Source organism: Boleophthalmus pectinirostris, unplaced genomic scaffold (assembly GCF_026225935.1).
Source record: "Boleophthalmus pectinirostris isolate CB_2022bp ecotype Guang Dong unplaced genomic scaffold, ASM2622593v1 HiC_scaffold_14, whole genome shotgun sequence".
Taxonomy (NCBI): Eukaryota; Metazoa; Chordata; class Actinopteri; order Gobiiformes; family Gobiidae; genus Boleophthalmus; species Boleophthalmus pectinirostris.
This window is the reverse complement of record NW_026571047.1, coordinates 24588789-24609083: the sequence shown is the minus strand read 5'-3', so window position 1 is coordinate 24609083 and position 20295 is coordinate 24588789. Positions and strand designations below refer to the sequence as shown.

Sequence of the window (20295 nt, the reverse complement as noted above, 5' to 3'; positions counted from 1 at the left end):
AAATCGGATTTCACAAAAAAAATCCGAATTGAGGATTAAGCCCTGCAGTCTGAACGTAGCCTTAGTACATCATACATCTACCTTATACATTCCTCGCATCCTAATTGTTTACCACATTGTGCACTTTTCACAATCTTCAGATACCAGAGTGGAGTTTTGCCATCACGACTAGCATGCTAACATTGCACCATTGTTACTTCATGGTTCTTGGAGGATAAAAAAAGCTTTAGAATTAGACACAGACGGCACACAGCAGTCTCCTTTGACCCTGAGAGCTGCTTTTATAATATATCTGTACTGGGGCAAACGCATTTTACTTTATTACTCAAAACAAAGTGATGCTCTTTTTGTCTCCATGGTGATGTTATTCCTTTGCTCGGGAATGTTCCACAGTATTTCTGACAACATACATACCTACAGGATACACTAGGGCTGCGGTAAAACAACTTCTTAAAAGATTAGAAACATGAGCTGTGCATTAGTTAATGGACTAAAACACACAGGATATAACTTCACTTTTTTAATCCCGAAGGACATTTTGTGCCAGAGAAAAAGATAAAATAAAATGTAATAATCCTGTAAAAGATCAGATTTTGAGCTTGCGTGAGAAAATGCACCAACCATGCCACACACAGACTGACAAAAGCTCGCAAAATCTTTATTAATCTTCATGATCTGACCAATATCTTACCCAGAAGTCACTCACCAGATCACTATCTTCTTCACTAGAACACACACAAGAACAAAACTGCACGGATAAGCACCAGTCAGCAGCATCCAGACACGTTAGGGGAGAGATTAAGGGGCTTTTACACAATTTATTTTTCTATTTGAATAAAATTTGTCTTGTCCTAGTACAGATATATTGTTTAAGCAGCTGTTGAAATCAAAATAAGTCAACTAATTATGCGCTTGTACTTGTATATAACCGTGATATACTGTATTTATATTACAATATTTCAGTTTTTTACTTACTTGTACAGATACATTTATGTAGTTGTGTCTCTTGTCTCTTTGTTTTTTTTAATTCCTGCTTCTTTAGACGTTTTATGACCATTTCTATATATTTTTTACTCTTTGTTATTGTAATATATTGTGATGTGTGAGCTACTGTGTCTATGTAATTTCCAAGCCTGTCTAAGTCAGGTAATGCGCAGTTAGCATGCTAGTTGTTTTTAGCTTTAGTGTGATGGCAAAGCTCCACTCTGATCTTTGAGACTTGAAAAGCTCTTGTAAACTCATCGTACCCATTGTTCTCTCACTATACACACAACTCACCTCAAACACTTAAAGTTGAAGTTCAAAGTCAAGAGTTTAAGAGTTAAACCAACAACTAGGGATTGGCATTTGATTACATTTTCTTAATCGATTGTGGGGAGAATTAACAATAGATTTTCTATAAATCATTAAAGTTTTTATATTAAAATGATCATCATTATTATCACTATTACTAATCTAAGATAAGATATGTCTTTATTAATCCCACAGTGGGGAAATTCCAGTGTTGCAACTATTACTAATCTGCATAAATAAACTCAACTTTACAACATATAAACCATAACCACTGTAGAGACACATCAGCCTGTCTGAGATTATAATGTGTTTAATGCAGCTCTGACACATTTGTTTATGTTTACAGAAACAAAACTTAAACCACATGACTCATTTGCATAAACTATAAACACTGAAAGAAACAGCTCGCTCCTTGTGCGCTGATGCGGTTCGGCTTCTGTCGGACTAAAGGACACGGCTCAGTGGAATATGAGTGTTCTTTCTGTGACAGAGGATGTTGATGATGATGATGAGTCTGTTCTGTGTGTCTCGTTGGAGATGGTTCATGTTTTCAGAGATCGTATTTGTGCAGGTTTAGCGCAGTTCTTTATGTTGCAGTAACAGGGATACTGCGTTTACTTGAACCATAATGAAACTACTGATGGACACTGATGTGCAGGTAAATGCTCTCGGTGAGGGATATAGTGATCTCCAAGGAGGTGTGCCAGAGCCCGAACGTGGCACTGTAAAGCTGCAACCTCATCTCCTTACACTACACACAGCAACCTACATTTAGACATTTAGTCGATTATAAATAAACGTAATCGACAGAGTTGACTAATCATGCCCATCCCTACCAACAACCCCTCAATATAAATATTATTTGGTTAAACATGGTGACACATTTGACCTTTGAACAAACACTTTAGAAAATGCTGCCAGTGTTGAAAGTTCTTGTATATGAGCTACATTTATCTTCCACATTGTGATGTCATATGGTGATACAGGAAGTGCTCCACTGTGTTTTCAAACTCCACACACCTTCACTAGAATCATTTGGATAATTTCAGCCCTGGAAATGCCAATCTCTACTAAACTAAAGGTAAAAAGGAGCTGTTCACTTGAAAACTACTGCTTGGTGGAACAGACAAATAATAATAAAATTTGACTTATTCAACATGTGTGAATGAAACAAAACACAACTCCAGGTTTGTTTTTGACGAGGTAACAACATTATAACATGGTTTGAAGCTCACAAGAGTCCATTTTGCGTGACCTTGGACCTTCAGTGTGGTTCTGTCTGAAATCCTTGTGTGTCTGTGTCTTTGTGAACTGTCTGCTCTGTCCTAATTGAAGTAACAGGATTAATGGCATCACCTGGTCTGGTCTCGTGCTCATGTTTAGGTGAAGTCAGGGACAAGTCTACAGATACAAGGAGCCTATTCAAACCCAAAACCAAATCACCTACTACTGGGACTGAACCAGCCATGAAAACAGGCCAAAAGCACGACTACACCAACAATTTAAAAGATTAAAACTTTGATTTAGGACTTTATACTAATAGATCTGATTGAAAGACGTGATTTTTTTAAGATACTGACACTTTTTATGATCTTTCTCATATTCTAATCTAATCTAAGCAGGTCTGAAATAATAACTACATAATTTATACTTTAAAGAGGCAATGTGTAACTTTTCTGGTGGCGGGGGAGTTCTACCATCGGTTTGTTTCCATGGAGATGTAACTTTTGCCAATGGTCTTTCTCAGTTACATTTGTCTTTATGGCAAAAAAAAATACCTTGTTTAAAATAATTCTTACTGTGAGCAGGATTGCCTCTCCACTGATCTGACCTGTCCCTACTTGTCTCCATGGAAGCACACAGGTTTAATGCCATACTGGGAAACATTCCAAGAAGAAATGACATCTCCATGGCAACAAACAAGTGGCGAATCCTCCACTAGAAAAGTTATGTATTGTAACTTTCACTTTTTAATTAACTATTAAAAAGGAGAAAACTACATACAAAACTGATTAAAATAAATAAATAATAATAATAATAATAATAATAGATTTTTAAAAATAGAAATAAGTGTATTTATTTAATTTTGTTTAATATAGAGATTGTAGAACAGCTGGATATATAGTTTATTTTGGTTACATTTATGTTTTTCTATGCCTTATTTCATGTTCAAAGTCTATTTTTTGTATGATTTTATGTTTTATACATCACAAAACTGCTCTAAAGGTTCATATTTGTAGCCTGTATTTATTTTCAGTTTGAAAGTTTTGCGTAAATTATCAATAACAAAGTGTTTTTTTAGAGAGAAATGCTGAATAAATGCATCGTGTAACTAAAAAAATGATCATTTGAATAATCGTGATTTCAATATTGACCAAAATAATCCTGATAATGATTTTTTCCATAATCAAGAGGCCCTAAAATACAACAAAAAGTACACTCATGAATACTAAATAAATGGAATAGCTCCCAATTTATAATCAATAGTAAAGCTGATGTAGTATTTCCTGTGTCAGAAATAAAACCACCCTCGCAGCCACATGTTCTATTTCCGTACTGAAAACCTGTATTGCTATTTATTAAAATATATGTAAATTGTGCTTTGGAGATCCACTATAAACAATCTCAATATGTAAATCCCGTGTTTGCATGTCCAGCGGTCGCACTGAGGCTCAAATTTGCTTTGCAGAAATGTCCGTGCTGGGCTACTGTACAGTGCTATTTTAGTCTGACTGAAATTAAAGGTCCTGTATGAAACAACGCTGACTCTTGTGAGATTTAAATCATGTTATAATGTTGTTACCGCCTCAAACACAGACCTGGAGTTGTGTTTTGTTTCATTCACACATGTTTGAGTAACTCCGTATTATTAGTCTGTCCAAATAGTGGCTTGAACATCCCCCTGGCTTGAAAGTCCCAGCTTGAACGATCCATTCTCTCGGCTTTAACGTCCCATTCTCGCCGGCCTTTAGTCTGTGATGTATTGAGTTAGAAAATCAGCTTCTATATCATAATAAAATGAAATGTGAATGTGCTGAGACCAGTTGTTGGGCCTTGCGTATGTCATTTTATCGATTTTTCCGAAGTGGCACACATTTTTTTCAATCTATAATATCAATATAATCCTCATTTGCTCGCTGAAGTTTACTATGAAATGTTATTTTAAATCATTTTTTCTTGTTACAGCATCTGTAACTGTTGATTTGGGAAGAAATATGAATTATTTCTTTACCTGCCATGAACATAATTTGAAAGCAGAACAAGAAACTACAGAATTTGTTAAAAAATCATTCAGAGTCACTTTTAGGATTTCATATTATATTCATTGAAATATGTAAGACAAAATCCTGGAATAGTTGAAACACAGTTGAGACCAGATAATTTTTGTATGTAGGAACAAATGTGTTGAGATATATTGTAATTTGCCTGTGTACGATATATATAATGACATTTTATTATTATTATTTTTTATATGTATATAGATTAACTAACTTAGTTTCATAAAGGGTACAATTCAGGGGGACTTTCCAACCAGCCGGACTTTCCAGCTGATTCCCATCTGTCCATATCTCCAAAACTCAAAATGCTCTGTTCCACTTTGTGATGTCATGAAGCTGTAGTTTACAGCTACATTTTACTTTTAGTTCAGTGAGATCGGCAATTGCAGGGCTGAAATGATCCAAATGTTTCTAGCAGTGGCAGAGTTAGTAATTTGGGGGCCTCACTATAATGCGCCATTTGTTTAGTTTTTTTTTTTTTTTTAAATATATATTTATTGTCTGTTTTTCTGTTCTTGAGACATGCACATCTCTATTTATTTGAATTATGGTGGATTGGAAACTTGTCTTATTAATTCAGTCGCCTATTAGATAACCAGAACTGAAAGGAGTTTTATTTATTTTTATGTATTTATTTGCTACATTTTTGTTTACATCCATTACATATTATTATTATTATTATTATTATTTATTTATTTTTTATATATATTTTTTTTCTTATGATTATTGTTTAAAAGGCAATTGTTTGGTTGGGGGGCCCCTCCAGGTTTGCGGGGCCCTCGGCAGCTGACTACTTTTGCCTAATGGTAACGCCGCCTCTGGATTTTAGTGAAGGTGAATGAAGTTTAAAAACACAGTGGAGCACTTCCTGTATTACCTTATGACATCACAAGGTGGAGAGAGAAGAACTCTAAACCCTAAACATGCAGAATTTGTGCGTTAAACATGTGTAAATGAAACAAAACACAACTCCAGGTCTGTTTGTGACGAGTAAACAACATTATAACAGAGATTAAAAGTGTAATATGGGCTGTTTAAACTTCACAGAACGGTGAAAAGTCCTCAAAATGGCGCCAATTATAGGAAGTTGCCTATAGTGTGTTGTGATGTGAGTGTTTGTGAGCAGATGCGTGACTGAGTTTGACCCGTCTGAGCTGGACAGAGGGACACTATGGCTCCTGTTTGCCCTGTGTGCTGTATGCATGGATGTTTACATGAGTGTGTGTGTGTGTGTGTGTGTGTGTCTGTGTGTGTGTGTGTGTGTGTGTGTGTGTGTGCTGTTGCATAAGCGGATCTGTCCCAGGGCTTAAACAGGATTTAAGGGTCTCTCTCCCTCTCTCTTTCTCTCCATGCACTCACTCGCTCTCTCTTTCTGTCTTTCTCTCTGTCTCCTCTCACACTCGCTCTCTTCTCTTCTCTCTCACCTTTTATTTCTCTCTCTCTCCGTTTCTCTCACTCTCTCACACCTTACCCTCTTTCTCTCTCTCTCTTTTCTCACTCTGCTCTCGTCAATCCAATCATCACAACTGTAATTGATGTAGTTGTCATTATATTAGTTTAGGGACAGGACTAAATCAGGACTGAACCAAGTCTTAACCAGGACTAAACTAGGTCTAAAGCAGGACTAAACCAGATCTAAAACGAGACTAAACCAGGTCTAAACCAGGACTAAACCAGGTCTAACGCAGGACTAAACCAGGTCTAAAACAAGACTAAGCCAGGTCTAAACCAGGACTAAACCAGGACTATAAACCAGGACTAAAAGCTAAAAAAAAAAAAAAAACAGGTTTAAACCAGGACTAAATCAGGACTAAACTAAGGTCTAAACAGGACTAAACCAGGACTAAAACGAGGACTAAACCAGGTCTAAACCAGGAACTAAACCAGGTCTAAAAAAACCAGGACTAAACCAAAACCAGGACTAAACCAGGACTAAAGCAGAAAAAAACAGGTTTAAACCAGGACTAAACCAGGACTAAACTGGGTCTAAACCAGGTCTAAACCAGGATTAAACCAAGTCTAAACAAGGACTAAACCAGGTCTAAACCAGGACTAAACCAGATCTAAATCAGGACTAAACCAGGACTAAACCAGGTCTAAATCAGAACTAAACCAGTCGAAACCAGGACTAAAGCAGAAAAAAACAGGTTTAAACCATGCCTAAACCAGGACTAGACTAGGTCTAAACCAAGACCAATTCAGGATTAAACTAGGTCTAAACCAGGACTAAACTGGGTCTGAACCAAGAATAAGCCAGGACTAAACCAGGACTAAACCAAGAAAAAATTGGTCTAAACCAGGGCTAAACTGGGCCTAAACCAGATTGAAACCAGGACTAAACCAGGTCTAAACTACAACTAAACCAGGACTAAACAAAGACTAAACCAGGACAAAACTAGATCTAAACCAGGTCTAAACCAAGCCTAAACAAAGACTGAAGGGTTAGATGTGGATGTTTCGATGTCTTGACAAAATACAACAAATTTCTATTAATTTGAGTTTTTAATAACACATAATCCAAGACCATTTCGTGCTGATCGTGTCTTAAAGTTTGTCTTAACATTTAAAAGTTTGGCTAAAATAACTGTGGGCTCTTCACTGGACTAAAAATGAAGCGTTTGGATTTCGCACCTCTGCCCACAACAACAACAATCTGAAACTGAAGCTACATCTCCTTTGAAAATACCTCGCCTTCAGGTTTAGAAACAGCAAGGGGGAGCAGCGCATTGGTGTCTACATTCTTATGTGAAATCACACTGTCAAATTCTATAAATTACTGTGAACTTTTGCGAACTGTATCAGCCTTATCATTTTTTGGGGACCTTTTTTGAGCTGTGACAAAAGTTTATTCAAGGATTGCTTAACACTAGTGGTTTAGTTGTGATTTAGTCCCATTTTAGTCCTGTTTTACTCCTGGTTTGGTTTATTATTTAGACCTAGTTTCATTTTCTGTCCTAGTTTTTGTTAGTCATAGTTTAGTTGTGATTTATCCTGATTTTGGCCTGGGTTAGACCTGTTTCTTCCTGATTTAGACCTGGTTTAATCCAGATTCAGTCCTGTTTTATTCCTGGTTTAGATCTGATTTTGTCCAGATGTTTGTCCTTCTTAGGCCAGATTTAGATTGAGTTGTTTTAGACCTGGTTTGGTCTGGTTTAGTCCTGGTTCAGTCCTGGTTTAAATTTTGTTCAGTCCTGCTTTAGCCCTGCACATAGACCTGGTTTAGTTCTGGTTTAATCCTGGTTTAATTCTTGTTCAGTCCTGGTTTAGTCTTGCTTTAGTCCTAGTTTGGCCCTGCACACAGAGCTGCTTCAGTCCTGGTTCAGTCCTGGTTTAGTCCTGGTTCAATCTTGGTTCATTCCTGCACTCAGACCTGCTTTAGTCCTGGTTCAGTCCTGTTTTAGTCCTGCTTTAGTCCTGCTTAATCCTGGTTCAGTCCTGTTTTAGTCCTGCTTTAGTCCTGGTCCCCTGCACTCAGACCTATGTTAGTCCTGGTTCAGTCCTGCTTTAGTCCTGCTTTAGTCCTGCTTTAGTCCTAGTTCGGCCCTGCTCTCAGACCTGCATTAGTCCAGACCTGCTTTAGTCCAAACCTGCCTTAGTCCTGGTTCAGTCCTGGTTTAGTCCTGGTTTAGTCCTGGTTCGGCCCTGCTCTCAAACCTGCTTTAGTCCTGGTTCTGTCCTGGTTTGGCCCTGCACTCAGACCTGCTTTAGTCCTGATTTAGTCCTGCTTTAGTCCTGATTTAGTCGTGGTTTAGTCTTGCTTTAGTCCTGCTTTAGTCCTGGTTTAGTCCTGCTTTAGTCCTGGTTTAGTCCTGATTTAGTCCTGCTTTAGTCCTGGTTTAGTCCTGCTTTAGTCCTGGTTTAGTCCTGCTTTATTCCTGGTTCGGCCCTGCTCTCAGACCTGCTTTAGTCCAGACCTGCTTTAGTCCTGGTTCAGTCCTGCTTTAGTCCAGACCTGCTTTAGTCCAGACCTGCTTTAGTCCTGGTTCAGTCCTGCTTTAGTCCAGACCTGCTTTAGTCCAGACCTGCTTTAGTCCAGACCTGCTTTAGTCCTGGTTCAGACCTGGTTTAGTCCAGACCTGCTTTAGTCCAGACCTGCTTTAGTCCAGACCTGCTTTAGTCTTTAGTCCTGGTTTAGTCCTGGTTCAGTCCTGCTTTAGTCCAGACCTGCTTTAGTCCAGTCCAGACCTGCTTTAGTCCAGACCTGCTTTAGTCCAGACCTGCTTTAGTCCTGGTTTAGTCCTGGTTCAGTCCTGCTTTAGTCCAGACCTGCTTTAGTCCAGACCTGCTTTAGTCCTGGTTCAGACCTGGTTTAGTCCAGACCTGCTTTAGTCCAGACCTGCTTTTAGAGACCTGCTTTAGACCTGGTTTAGTCCTGGTTTAGTCCTGGCTTCTTCACCTTGGTGTACTGTGGCCTGTTCTTGTATTGAACCCAAAGCTGCGCTGCGTTGCACTCGTGCTTTAGTGGTTAATAATAGTGTGTTTAAGGGCCTGTTAATGAATGCGGCTCTGGAGATGAGATAAACAGTAGTTGCAGAGCGAAGCTGCTTTGTTTTTGCCAAAGAAGGCCACTGCCTGCGCTCAGCTCAAATGACGAGAATCAGTAGAGATTATTTGATATGGGTTTTCAATATCTGATACTTACTAACACCAATATTCTGATTTTGAAATACAACAAGATCCACAAATTTGATGTTTAAAATTATGCCATTGCCCATAAATATCCAAAAGCAGAACTGTGATTGTGTTGACACAGTGCTCTGAAGGAGGAGTGACTTAGCGTAGGGAGCAAGGGGAGAGAGGACTCACAACAAAACAAAACTGAAACTTGTTCCCTCTCTTGTTATTTAATATCCCACAGAAATGCAATACCACTCTTTAGGTTGAGGTAAAGGTCACAAATGTATGACTTTTGTAAAAATAATAATAATTTAGATGCATTTAGGGGTTGTAAAAATATCAAAATATTGATATATCATATGGTTTAATGTGATGATACAATATCAATATCGTGGCCTGATGTATCGATATATCATCAGGAGTATTTTTTTGTATATTTTACTCAATTATTTTGTTACTGTGCTAAAACACTAAACCAGGACTAAACCAGGACTAAATCAGGACTAAACAAGGACTAAACTAGTTTTAAACAAGGACTAAACCAGGAATAAACCAGGACTAAACCAGGAATAAACCAGGACTAAACCAGGAATAAAGGACTAAACTAGGAATAAACCAGGACTAAACTAGGTCTAAACAAGGACTAAACAAGGACTAACCCAGGACTAAACCAGGACTAAACTAGGTTCTAAACAAGGACTAAATTAGGTCTAAACCAGTACAAAACAAGGACTAAACCAGGACTAAACTAGGTTCTAAACAAGGACTAAACTAGGTCTAAACCAGTACTAAACAAGGACTAAACCAGGACTAAACCAGGACTAAACTAGGTTCTAAACAAGGACTAAACTAGGTCTAAACCAGTACTAAACAAGGACTAAACCAGGACTAAACTAAGTCTAAACAAGGAATAAACCAGGACTAAACCAGGTCTAAATCAGGTCTAAACCAGGACTAATTTTGGACTTGAGAGAGGGAGAACCCTGAGCCCGCGGAGCAGGGTGTCCACAAAGCACAATCGGGTGATTCGGGCACTGAGTTCTGCGTCGGTCTTTTAATATCACAGCCATGATTTTGCATTTATTTTTGTTGAACCGTATCAAAACGATTTGAAATATATCGTATCGAATCGAAAGCGCAATGTATTGAGGTTTGTATCGTATCGGCAAATTCTTAATGATACCCAGCTCTATTCTTTAATATTTTATGCCTTATTTTTCTTCTGTTTCCATTTTCATTTATTAATCTGTTCTCAAAGACAAATCTGAAGCACTGAGGACAAACTGGGAATGACACATGGGCACAGAGACGGGGGTGGAAAATATCAGTGCCAAACATCGTCAGTTTTTCGATATTGGCCGATACTGATATATCATGGGTCCCAATAAACCGTGTATTTAACCCGCTCTCCTCTGCTCCTCAGATCGACCTGGAACCTGAAGGAAAAGTCTACGTGGTCATCGACTTGTCCGGATCCTCCACTGAAGGTAAGAACAAAACCACACAAATTATACAACTCTAAAATGTTTGCACAATTTGAACTTTGAATTTTAAGCATTTTAGTTTGGTCATTTTCATTGTTCAGTCGTCAGCTTGAGTGACTTGAGTTTCTTTTGTGCGAGTAATGGCGTCAATCCATTTCTTTCTAAAAAATGTGCCCTGTAACACTGTAATTATTCTGTGGGAGAATCGGCCCACTGCTTGTTTGCTTAAGCCTTTACCTGGAATGTTCCACTGTATGGCATTAATATAAACTTGTCAATCTGCATGTGACGCCACCAGGCCTAGTTACAGGTCAGATCTCTGGAGTTGTGAGCTTGTTTACTATAAGAATAACTGTTTTTAGGTTATTTATTTTTGCAATTAAAACACCTGTAATTGAATAAATACAAGATTGAATGTGTAATAGAAGTGTAATGCCATACTGTGGAACATTCCTCTCAAAGCAATTGTAGTAGTAGTAGTAGTAGTAGTAGTGGTAATAGTAGTAGTAGTGTGTAGTAGTAGTAGTAGTAGTAGTAGTAGTAGTAGTAGTGGTAGTAGTAGTAGTGGTAGTGTAGTAGGTAGTAGTAGTAGTGGTAGTAGTAGTGGTAGTAGTAGTAGTAGTAGTAGTAGTAGTAGTAGTAGTAGTAGTAGTGGTAGTGTAGTAGTGGTAGTAGTAGTAGGTAGTAGTAGTGGTAGTAGTGGTAGTAGTAGTGGTAGTAGTAGTAGTGTAGTAGTGTAGTAGTAGTAGTGTGGTAGTAGTAGTGTGGTAGTAGTGGTAGTGTAGTAGTGGTAGTGTAGTAGTAGTGTAGTAGTAGTGGTAGTAGGGTAGTAGTGTAGTAGTGTAGTAGTAGTAGTAGTAGTAGTAGTAGTAGTAGTAGTAGTAGTAGTAGTAGTAGTAGTAGTAGTAGTAGTAGTGGTAGTAGTAGTAGTAGTAGTAGTAGTAGTAGTAGTAGTAGTAGTAGTAGTAGTAGTAGTAGGTAGTAGTGGTAGTGTAGTAGTAGTAGTAGTAGTAGTAGTAGTAGTAGTAGTAGTAGTAGTAGTAGTAGTAGTAGTAGTAGTAGTAGTAGTAGTAGTAGTAGTAGTAGTAGTAGTAGGTAGTAGTAGTAGTAGTAGTAGTAGTAGTAGTAGTGTAGTAGTAGTAGTAGTAGTAGTAGTAGTAGTAGTAGTGTAGTAGTGTAGTAGTAGTAGTGGTAGTAGTGTAGTAGTAGTAGTAGTAGTAGTAGTAGTAGTAGTGTGTAGTAGTAGTAGTAGTAGTAGTAGTAGTAGTAGTAGTAGTGTAGTGTAGTAGTAGTAGTAGTAGTAGTAGTAGTAGTAGTAGTAGTAGTGTAGTAGTAGTGGTAGTAGTAGTAGTGTAGTAGTAGTAGTAGTAGTAGGTAGTAGTAGTAGTAGTAGTAGTAGTAGTAGTAGTAGTAGTAGGTAGTGGTAGTAGTAGTAGTAGTAGTAGTAGTGTAGTAGTAGTAGTAGTAGTAGTAGTAGTAGGTAGTAGTAGTAGTAGTAGTAGTGTAGTAGTAGTAGTAGTAGTAGTAGTAGTAGGTAGTAGTAGTAGTAGTAGTAGTAGTAGTAGTAGTAGTAGTAGTAGTAGTAGTAGTAGTAGTAGTAGTAGTAGTAGTAGTAGTAGTAGTAGTAGTAGTAGTAGTAGTAGTAGTAGTAGTGTAGTAGGTAGTAGTAGTAGTAGTAGTAGTAGTGGTAGTAGTAGTAGTAGTAGTAGTAGTAGTAGTAGTAGTAGTAGTAGTAGTAGTAGTAGTGGTAGTAGTAGTAGTAGTGGTAGTAGTAGTAGTAGTAGTAGTAGTAGTAGTAGTAGTAGTAGTAGTAGTAGTAGTGTAGTAGTAGTAGTAGTAGTAGTAGTAGTAGTAGTAGTAGTAGTAGTAGTAGTAGTAGTAGTAGTAGTAGTAGTAGTAGTAGTAGTAGTAGTAGTAGTAGTAGTAGTAGTAGTAGTAGTAGTAGTAGTAGTAGTAGTAGTAGTAGTAGTAGTAGTAGTAGTAGTAGTAGTAGTAGTAGTAGTAGTAGTGTAGTAGTAGTAGTAGTGTAGTAGTAGTAGTGTAGTAGTAGTAGTAGTAGTAGTAGTAGTAGTAGTAGTAGTAGTAGTAGTAGTAGTGGTAGTAGTAGTAGTAGTAGTAGTAGTAGTAGTAGTAGTAGTAGTGGTAGTAGTAGTAGTAGTAGTAGTAGTAGTAGTAGTAGTAGTAGTAGTGGTAGTAGTAGTAGTAGTAGTAGTAGTAGTAGTAGTAGTAGTAGTAGTAGTAGTAGTAGTAGTAGTAGTAGTAGTACTGTAAGGAACCTCCCAAACTTCCTCTGCTGAAGGAGCTCATGGTTCTGGTTATCATATGGTTAACAGAGTTAAAGCAAAGATGAGCTTGAGTTGAGTTGTTTTAATTAAATTTTGAACAAGACAATATGTATTATTTTTGTATACAGGGATGATTTTATTAATGTCACAGAAGCACTTTGTTCCTAAATGAACATTGTGGAATTTGATTTTACAGTGGATTTGGGGGGTTATTTTTCCTGTACAGATATCGCAATATATTTTTTGCTCCATATCGCCCAGCCCTAAGTAGTAGTAGTAGTAGTAGTAGTAGTAGTAGTAGTAGTATAATAGTAGATGACCTTGCTTATATATAAATCTGGTGTGTTCATAATTGAAGTTTAAAGGTCAGCTGCTTGTATCTAATGGAGATGTTATTGCTTTGCCTGCAATGTTCCAAAGTAAGGAATTAAATTTATCAATCTCCATAGAGACAAGCAGGAGACGCCACCCGGCCAATTTACAGATGAGATCCGTGAATAGGCGACCTCGCTCACAGTCAGAATATGATGATAAAATAAACGCTCAGATTTAATCATACTAGTCCTAAAACAATAAAACAATAGAATGGCAATAAATAAATAAAATCAATAAAATACATTAAAAATAAATAAAAGACACAAAGGACCACCACCACAACTCGCGCGGTGGTAAAAGCCAGAGAATAAAAGTGAGTTTTAAAACGAGACCTAAAACACTCCACTGTGGGGCTGTTGGGACATGGGGGGGGGGCAGAACGTTCCAGAGTTTGGCTCAAGCCACAGTGAAGGTCCCGGTCCCACCTGGTTTTAAGTCTGGTCTTAAGCCCCACGAGCTGGAGCTGAACCTTGGACCTCAGAGCGCAGGCGGGGGTGTAAATTTGGATGAGGTCCAAGACGTACTGTGGAGCCAGTCCAATCAAAGCTTTAAAAACAAACAATAAAATCTTAAAATCAATTCTAACATTAACGGGAATGATCTCGTCCCACCTCTATGGATACAGTTCCCACAAGACGAGATGAGATGAGACTGGAGCCACGAGAACAAGACAAGACAAGGCGAGGTTTTGAAAACATTTGCAATAAATTGTTCCAACATTTCTATTTATTTGGTTTTGTTGTCATTATAGAACTGTGTTTTGAAACGACAGCTCTCAAGGAAATTTAAATCACTGGCACTTAACTTTTCCTTGTCCAATCCAAACGGAAACCATTAGGGATTTAAGAATAACCAAAATATTGTGATCGTATCGTCAAAAGTCTCAAAATAATATCGTGGGCTGTAACAATATATCGAATTACAAGTTTCTTTGCTTAAATGCATGGTTTTATAGCAGCAACAGCTTATAAACATCAGAAACTACATATCCCATGATTCATTTCAGTGCAAACAACATGAAGAAATATGTTTTTGAGTTGAATTCTTGGGATTATGACAAAAAGAAACCTATCTACAATTATATTATCTTCTCCAAAATATCACAATAAATATCGTACAGTGAGATGGGTATCGTGATAATATCGTACTGAGAGATTTGGATATCGTTACATCCCTAGTAGGGCTGGGTATCATTCAGAAGTTGCCGATACGATACATATCGCGATACAGTGATCTTACGATTCGATATTATTCAATACGATATATTTCAAATCAGTTCGATACAATCCAATAATAAATAATGTGTAAATCATGGCTGTGATACTAAAAGTCTTTGTTAAACCACTTCTTGTGCAAAGTTCATATGAAACACAAACATTTTAATCATGAAAACAGTGAAAATGTCAAATGTGTCACATAAAACAAGTTTTCTTCCACTAAACAATCAACAAAGCCGTAGCTCTGTAACAAAATAATTTAGTAAAATATACCAAAAAAAATACTCTTGGAGATATGTATCGATACAGCAGCCCACGATATCGATACTGTATCATCACATTAAACGATACGATATGTCGATATTTCAATATTTCTGCACACCCCTAATCCCTAGAAAACATCATTTTTCTTCTTGTGGCAATTTTGTCTGGCGAGATCTTATTCCTTCTTTACTATTCCAACATTAGCAGTGATACATGGTCCGACTCTAAGCACTTTTCTTGTTCTTTAAATCATCAGAATTTGACCCAAGCTTGACCCGGTAGTGTCTGTGTGTAATCCGTGTGTTTCCTGGAAGGCGAACTGTGCACATCCCAGATACTATAGATTAAAATAGAAAAGTTACATATAGGGTTTACCAAGTCTGACAGCTGGAGTGGTTTTCAATTCATTTTAAATAGGGCAGTGGTGTAACAGCGCTGATGCTTTGCAATGACATCATGCTGGGAGTGTCCTATACGTGTATCTCTATTTGCGGAATGTTCATAGTTACCATAGTGACACAATGCACACATCAAGTTGTCTGAAAATTCAAGAAAAAGTCTAGTTATCATGTAGGGATGTAACAATAACCGAAATATTGTGATGTCGTATCGTCAAAATCTCACAATAATTTCGTGGACTGGTCACAAAATGTTAAATTACAAGTTCCTTTGCTTAAATTAATGATTTTATAGTAGCAACAGCTTATAAACATTGGGAACTACATATCCCATGATTCATTTCACTGCAAACAACATAAAGAAATGTGTTTTTTACTTGAATTCTTGGTTGGAATTCTGCAAAGTTTCAGTATAGCAGAAATTTGAGATCTATTGTCAAATGGATCACACCACAGTTGTTTATTTGCTGTAAAAGTTAGAAGACAGAATAAACTAAATCGTAAGCTTACTCACAGCAGTTTTTTTGACTGATTTATGCATCTTGTATCGACGCTTAAGTGCACAGAAAATATACTTTCACCTACCCTCTATCCCCGCCCACTGCTCTGCACTTACTTGTGATTCCTTAAAAACTCCTGCTCCTGCACAAATGGCCAAAATGTTGAGAAGACATTTTTTCACAATTAAAAACCTGGGCTTAGGTAGTGATGAGTCAGAACAGAGAGTCATTTTACTGGATTTCAGCATTGAAACTGGCAATGCAAAAGAGAGAATCATGTGAGGCTCTTTCTGCTTTCTGATTGGATAATCGTCTTGAAAACCAAAACACTGAATTATAAAATAAACAACTTGGCCATCATGTCCAGTATGTTTGTGGTATTACACTTGTATGGGGTAATAACTGCGAACACTTCACATATTTAGATCACCATTTAAATTACCTTTTATTGTTTTGAAAATGCTATATTTGCTAAAAAATAATGTACTAAAACAGGGGTTTTCAAATTAGATGAATGTGAGCTCACGCACACAGGCCTTTGAAGTAAATGCATCTTTTGTGTTCCTGCAATGATGAATTTCAATAACAACTGATAATTTAATATTGTATTTTAATATTTTTTTAAAAAGTGCATTCATAAGCAATTTTTGCAACAGCAAATAATTTCCAACTTCATGCAGAACTAACTGAGGCGACTTTTAACATCACTGAACATCAGTAGGACACCAGGACTAAACCAGGACTAAACCAGGACTAAACCAGGACTAAACCAGGACTAAACCAGGGCTAAACCAGATCTAAATCAGGACTAAACTAGGACTTGAGAAAGCGAGAGGGAGAACCCCAAGCCTGCAGATCAGGGTGACTGCAAAGCGCAATCGGGCGACAGCTCTGTTGAGCCCCGTGAGGCGCAGAGCTCAGCGTCAGTCCTTTCCCCTGCGGTCACCCAAGGGTCTACGTGGGCACACTTCCGGGCCCGTCCCGACATTTAGTCCTAGTTCAGTCCTGGTTTAGTCCTGTTTTAATCCTGTTTTAGACCTGTTTCAGTCCTAGTTCAGTGCCAGTGGCTCTTTGGCGCCCCCCAGGGGAGGTGGGCCTCACCTACTGAAAACCGCTGTACTAAAATGTTTAGTTCGTTTCTGTTTCGTTTTCGATGCTCTGAGTCCCTTTTCACTTTCTTAAACAATCAGCTCACATCCCACTAATGAAACTATGGCACATTGCATCAGGTTTGTGAAGTTGTATTCTGTTGTTTCATATCGTGCTTTTGTAGATTTATGGAGAATTGTTGAAGGCTGTAAGGAGGGTTCGAATAGGGCCTGGGAGAGATCACTAAATGATTAAAATGCACGGATGACTCTAAAACCTCTTCAGGGATGTTTTAATGAAGGTAGAAAGCTCCAAAAAGTTTTAAGAATAAATCAGCACTAGTTGTTCAGTTGTTCAGTGAAAAGCTGTATTTGATTTGAACACGTCCCACTTGTACCTGGGGACACTGACAGGTCATTTTTACGGAATTTTAAATCAAAATCTTCCGTACAGATCCATTCCATTTAGTCCTGTGGTCCGGTCTTATGGGAGTCTGTGATATGAGACTTTCCTTGCACCTGCGTATCTTCACACCTGGATAAAAATAGAAGCGCCGGCAGCTTTTCTCTCAGCGCGTGCTCCGTCACTGTGAAGAAGAAGAGGAGGAGGAGGAAGAGGAGGAGGCAGGGTCAATGTGGCTTTACTTAGGTCGTAGGGATGCAGAATACATCGGAAAAATAATCAGTATCACAAGAAAATAAATAAAAAGCAACATTCAACATTATTCTTTTCCACTATGGGGAAAAAAAAAAAAAAGTGTATATATATATATATATATATATATATATATATATATATATATATATATATATATATATATATATATATATATATGCAGTTTTGTTAGAGCCTATACATCACAAGGGCCTTATCTGGTTTGAACCTGGTTTAGTTCTGGTTTAGACCTGGTTTAGTCTTAGTTTAGCTCTACAGTCCTGGTTAAGGCCTGGTTTAGTTTTGGGTTAACCTTAGTTTGTTCTGGTTTAGACTCTGTTTAGACCTGGTTTAGTTCTGGTTTACTCATGTTTTAGTCCTGGTTTATTCCTGGTTTAGTTCTGGTTTAGCCCTGGTTTAGTCCTGGTTTAGACCATTTTTAGCCTTGTTTTAGTCCTGTTTTAGTCTTGGTTTAGTCCTGGTTTAGTCCTAGTTTAGTCCTGGTTTAGTCGTAGTTTAATCCTAGTTTAGCCCTGGTTTAGTCATGCTTTAGTCTTGCTTTAGCCCTGGTTTAGACCATTTTTAGCCCTGGTTTAGTCCTGGTTAAGACCTGTTTTAGCCCTGGTTAAATCCTGGTTTAGTCTTGGTTTAATCCTGGTTTAGTCCTAGTTTAGTCCTAGTTTAGACCTGGTTTGGACCATTTTTAGCCTTGTTTTAGTCCTGTTTTAGTCTTGGTTTAGCCCTGGTTTAGTCCTTAAATTACTCAAGTCTTAATTAAACTGTACTAAGCTATAGCCCTAGTCTGTTAGTTTAGACCTGGATTAGTCCTGGTTTAGTCCTGGTTTAGTCCTTACTTAGACCCTAACAATTTAAGACCCAGTTCAGTCGTATTTTATCCCAGTTTTATCCCTGTCCTTTTGATTCTAGACGATAATGGACTCTAATACGCCGCCCGATGCTTTAACCTTTAATTTAATAAAGACTTAAAGCCCTTTTCCATAAACAGACTCTGTATTTGATTGTTTCCTCCGGTGTGATTCCTGTCGCAGTGAAGGAGTCCAGTCTTAAAATAGATTATCGGCATTGCTCCGAACTTCCCGCCCACTGCTCCGCCGCGATTGGTCGATTCCACCGGTGACCTCATGACCCACACGCCGCCCATGTTTGAACTTCCTGTGCAGAGTTCAGCCCCACTAATGTATGCTAATCGAGAGGAATAAATGCTCCGGCGAAGAGGGAGAAATATGAGGAAAGTGAAGCGAAGGTGGTATTTTTAGCTACTTTTTTTTTGTCCAATCTGTGCTGGCGTCGAACACGAAGACTTCTCCGCTCAGGCATCTGTCAGATTCAGGAAATTAAATAAACCGTAATCTGGGTTTAATCTGCCCATCTGCAGTCTTGAACTCACTTTTGTTTACTTTATGGAGATTCATTTTCTTTTCTTTTCTTTTTTTTTTTTTTAGAGTAGAGACATGTACTCTATACTGTTTATATTAATGCTTAAGGAGTTTTGGCAGCAGCAACGAAGCGACAACTACGCATACTAGAGCTGTCAAAAATATCAAAACTCAGATACTTTTCGATACTAAAACCAGATATTCATTTGAGCAGGTTTTGATAATAAAAAAGTCACATTCACGGGACAGAAATGAACCTTTCCTGATTAGTTTTAGAACGATCTTTAGTATCAGAACAAGTTTAAGAGCACATGGACTAGTACACTGCTTCCCGAAGAGATATTTTTTGGGTTGCCTTGTCTTGATCTGCGTGTGGGTGTAAGAAACGTTAAGACATGTTTTGTATCAATTTCTAATATTTTTGTAATTATTTGATTGACTATTTTGTTCCAATTGTGCTGGTTCAATTGAATGTTGAAAAGAAATAGGCTACCGTATTTTCTGGACAATATGTCTCTCCGGAGTATAAGTCGCACCAGCCAAAAAATACGTAATGAAGAAGAAAAGAACATATATAAGTCGCACTTTTTTGAGGAAATGTATTTTATAAAATCAGAGACCAGGAACCGAAATTTCATCTTGAAAGTCAAGTTCTAGTAATAACAATAGAACAGAGAACAACAGTCTGTTAACGTCACATATGAACAGTTCTTCAGATAATTATAGTATAAACAACAGAACAGAACAAGTTTACCAAACTCTCCATCTCACTCCAAATCACTAAATCCATTCAATTCTTCATCCTCGGTGTCACTTCTGCGGAACCTCTGGAGATTAAACCATAGATCCATGAGGTAAACAGAGCGTCGCTTCCTCTTCTGTGTAGCTGTCATCAGACTCAGCATCAGTTCTAGTTAGAATTATTCCGGTCTTTCTGAATCCCGACAGGATGGTTTCTGTGTCACTGAATCCAGGCTTTGTCGATCCATCCAGTGACTTCCAGGAAAGTTGCATGGTGCATCCTCCCGGTTGCCGTGAAGCTGTGTTCTCCATTCCCGCTTTCCGACAATCCCTAACAAGTTTCTCACTCGCTCCAAACTTTCTTTATGCTGCTCGATTACCGTTTTCAGCTGAATATTTCACTACTTGCAGCAGCACAGAGACTCTTTCTGCAGGAGACATGCGCAGTAGAGTGAAGTGACAGTGGCACAGGAGTAACAGGATTGGTAGTCGGTGTTGCGGTGAGACCAATATTTAAGAAATACTTGATTTAACGTGGTAGGTAATGTCCCTATGGTTTCTAAGGGGACACGCGAAACATAATAATAATACGCTTCAAGATCAGATGTGACGTCAAATCCGAGGTCCAAGTGGGAGTCTGAAGACAATCGAACGCCGGGTTACTACCGCGAACAGAACCTGCTGGAAGATGTCACCGCATGTT

General features: G+C 38.0%; 1 protein-coding gene across 2 annotated transcripts in view; it reads left to right on the top strand.

The window, feature by feature from the left end:
- The window catches only part of prkcea (protein kinase C, epsilon a), a 126507-nt gene that overhangs the window by 52168 nt on the left and 54044 nt on the right, over positions 1–20295 (top strand). For both annotated transcript variants that reach the window (XM_055150212.1, XM_055150213.1), the window contains exon 2: positions 10612–10675. In XM_055150212.1, the coding sequence (XP_055006187.1) occupies positions 10612–10675 (64 nt within the window). The remainder of the gene's footprint in view (positions 1–10611; positions 10676–20295) is intronic.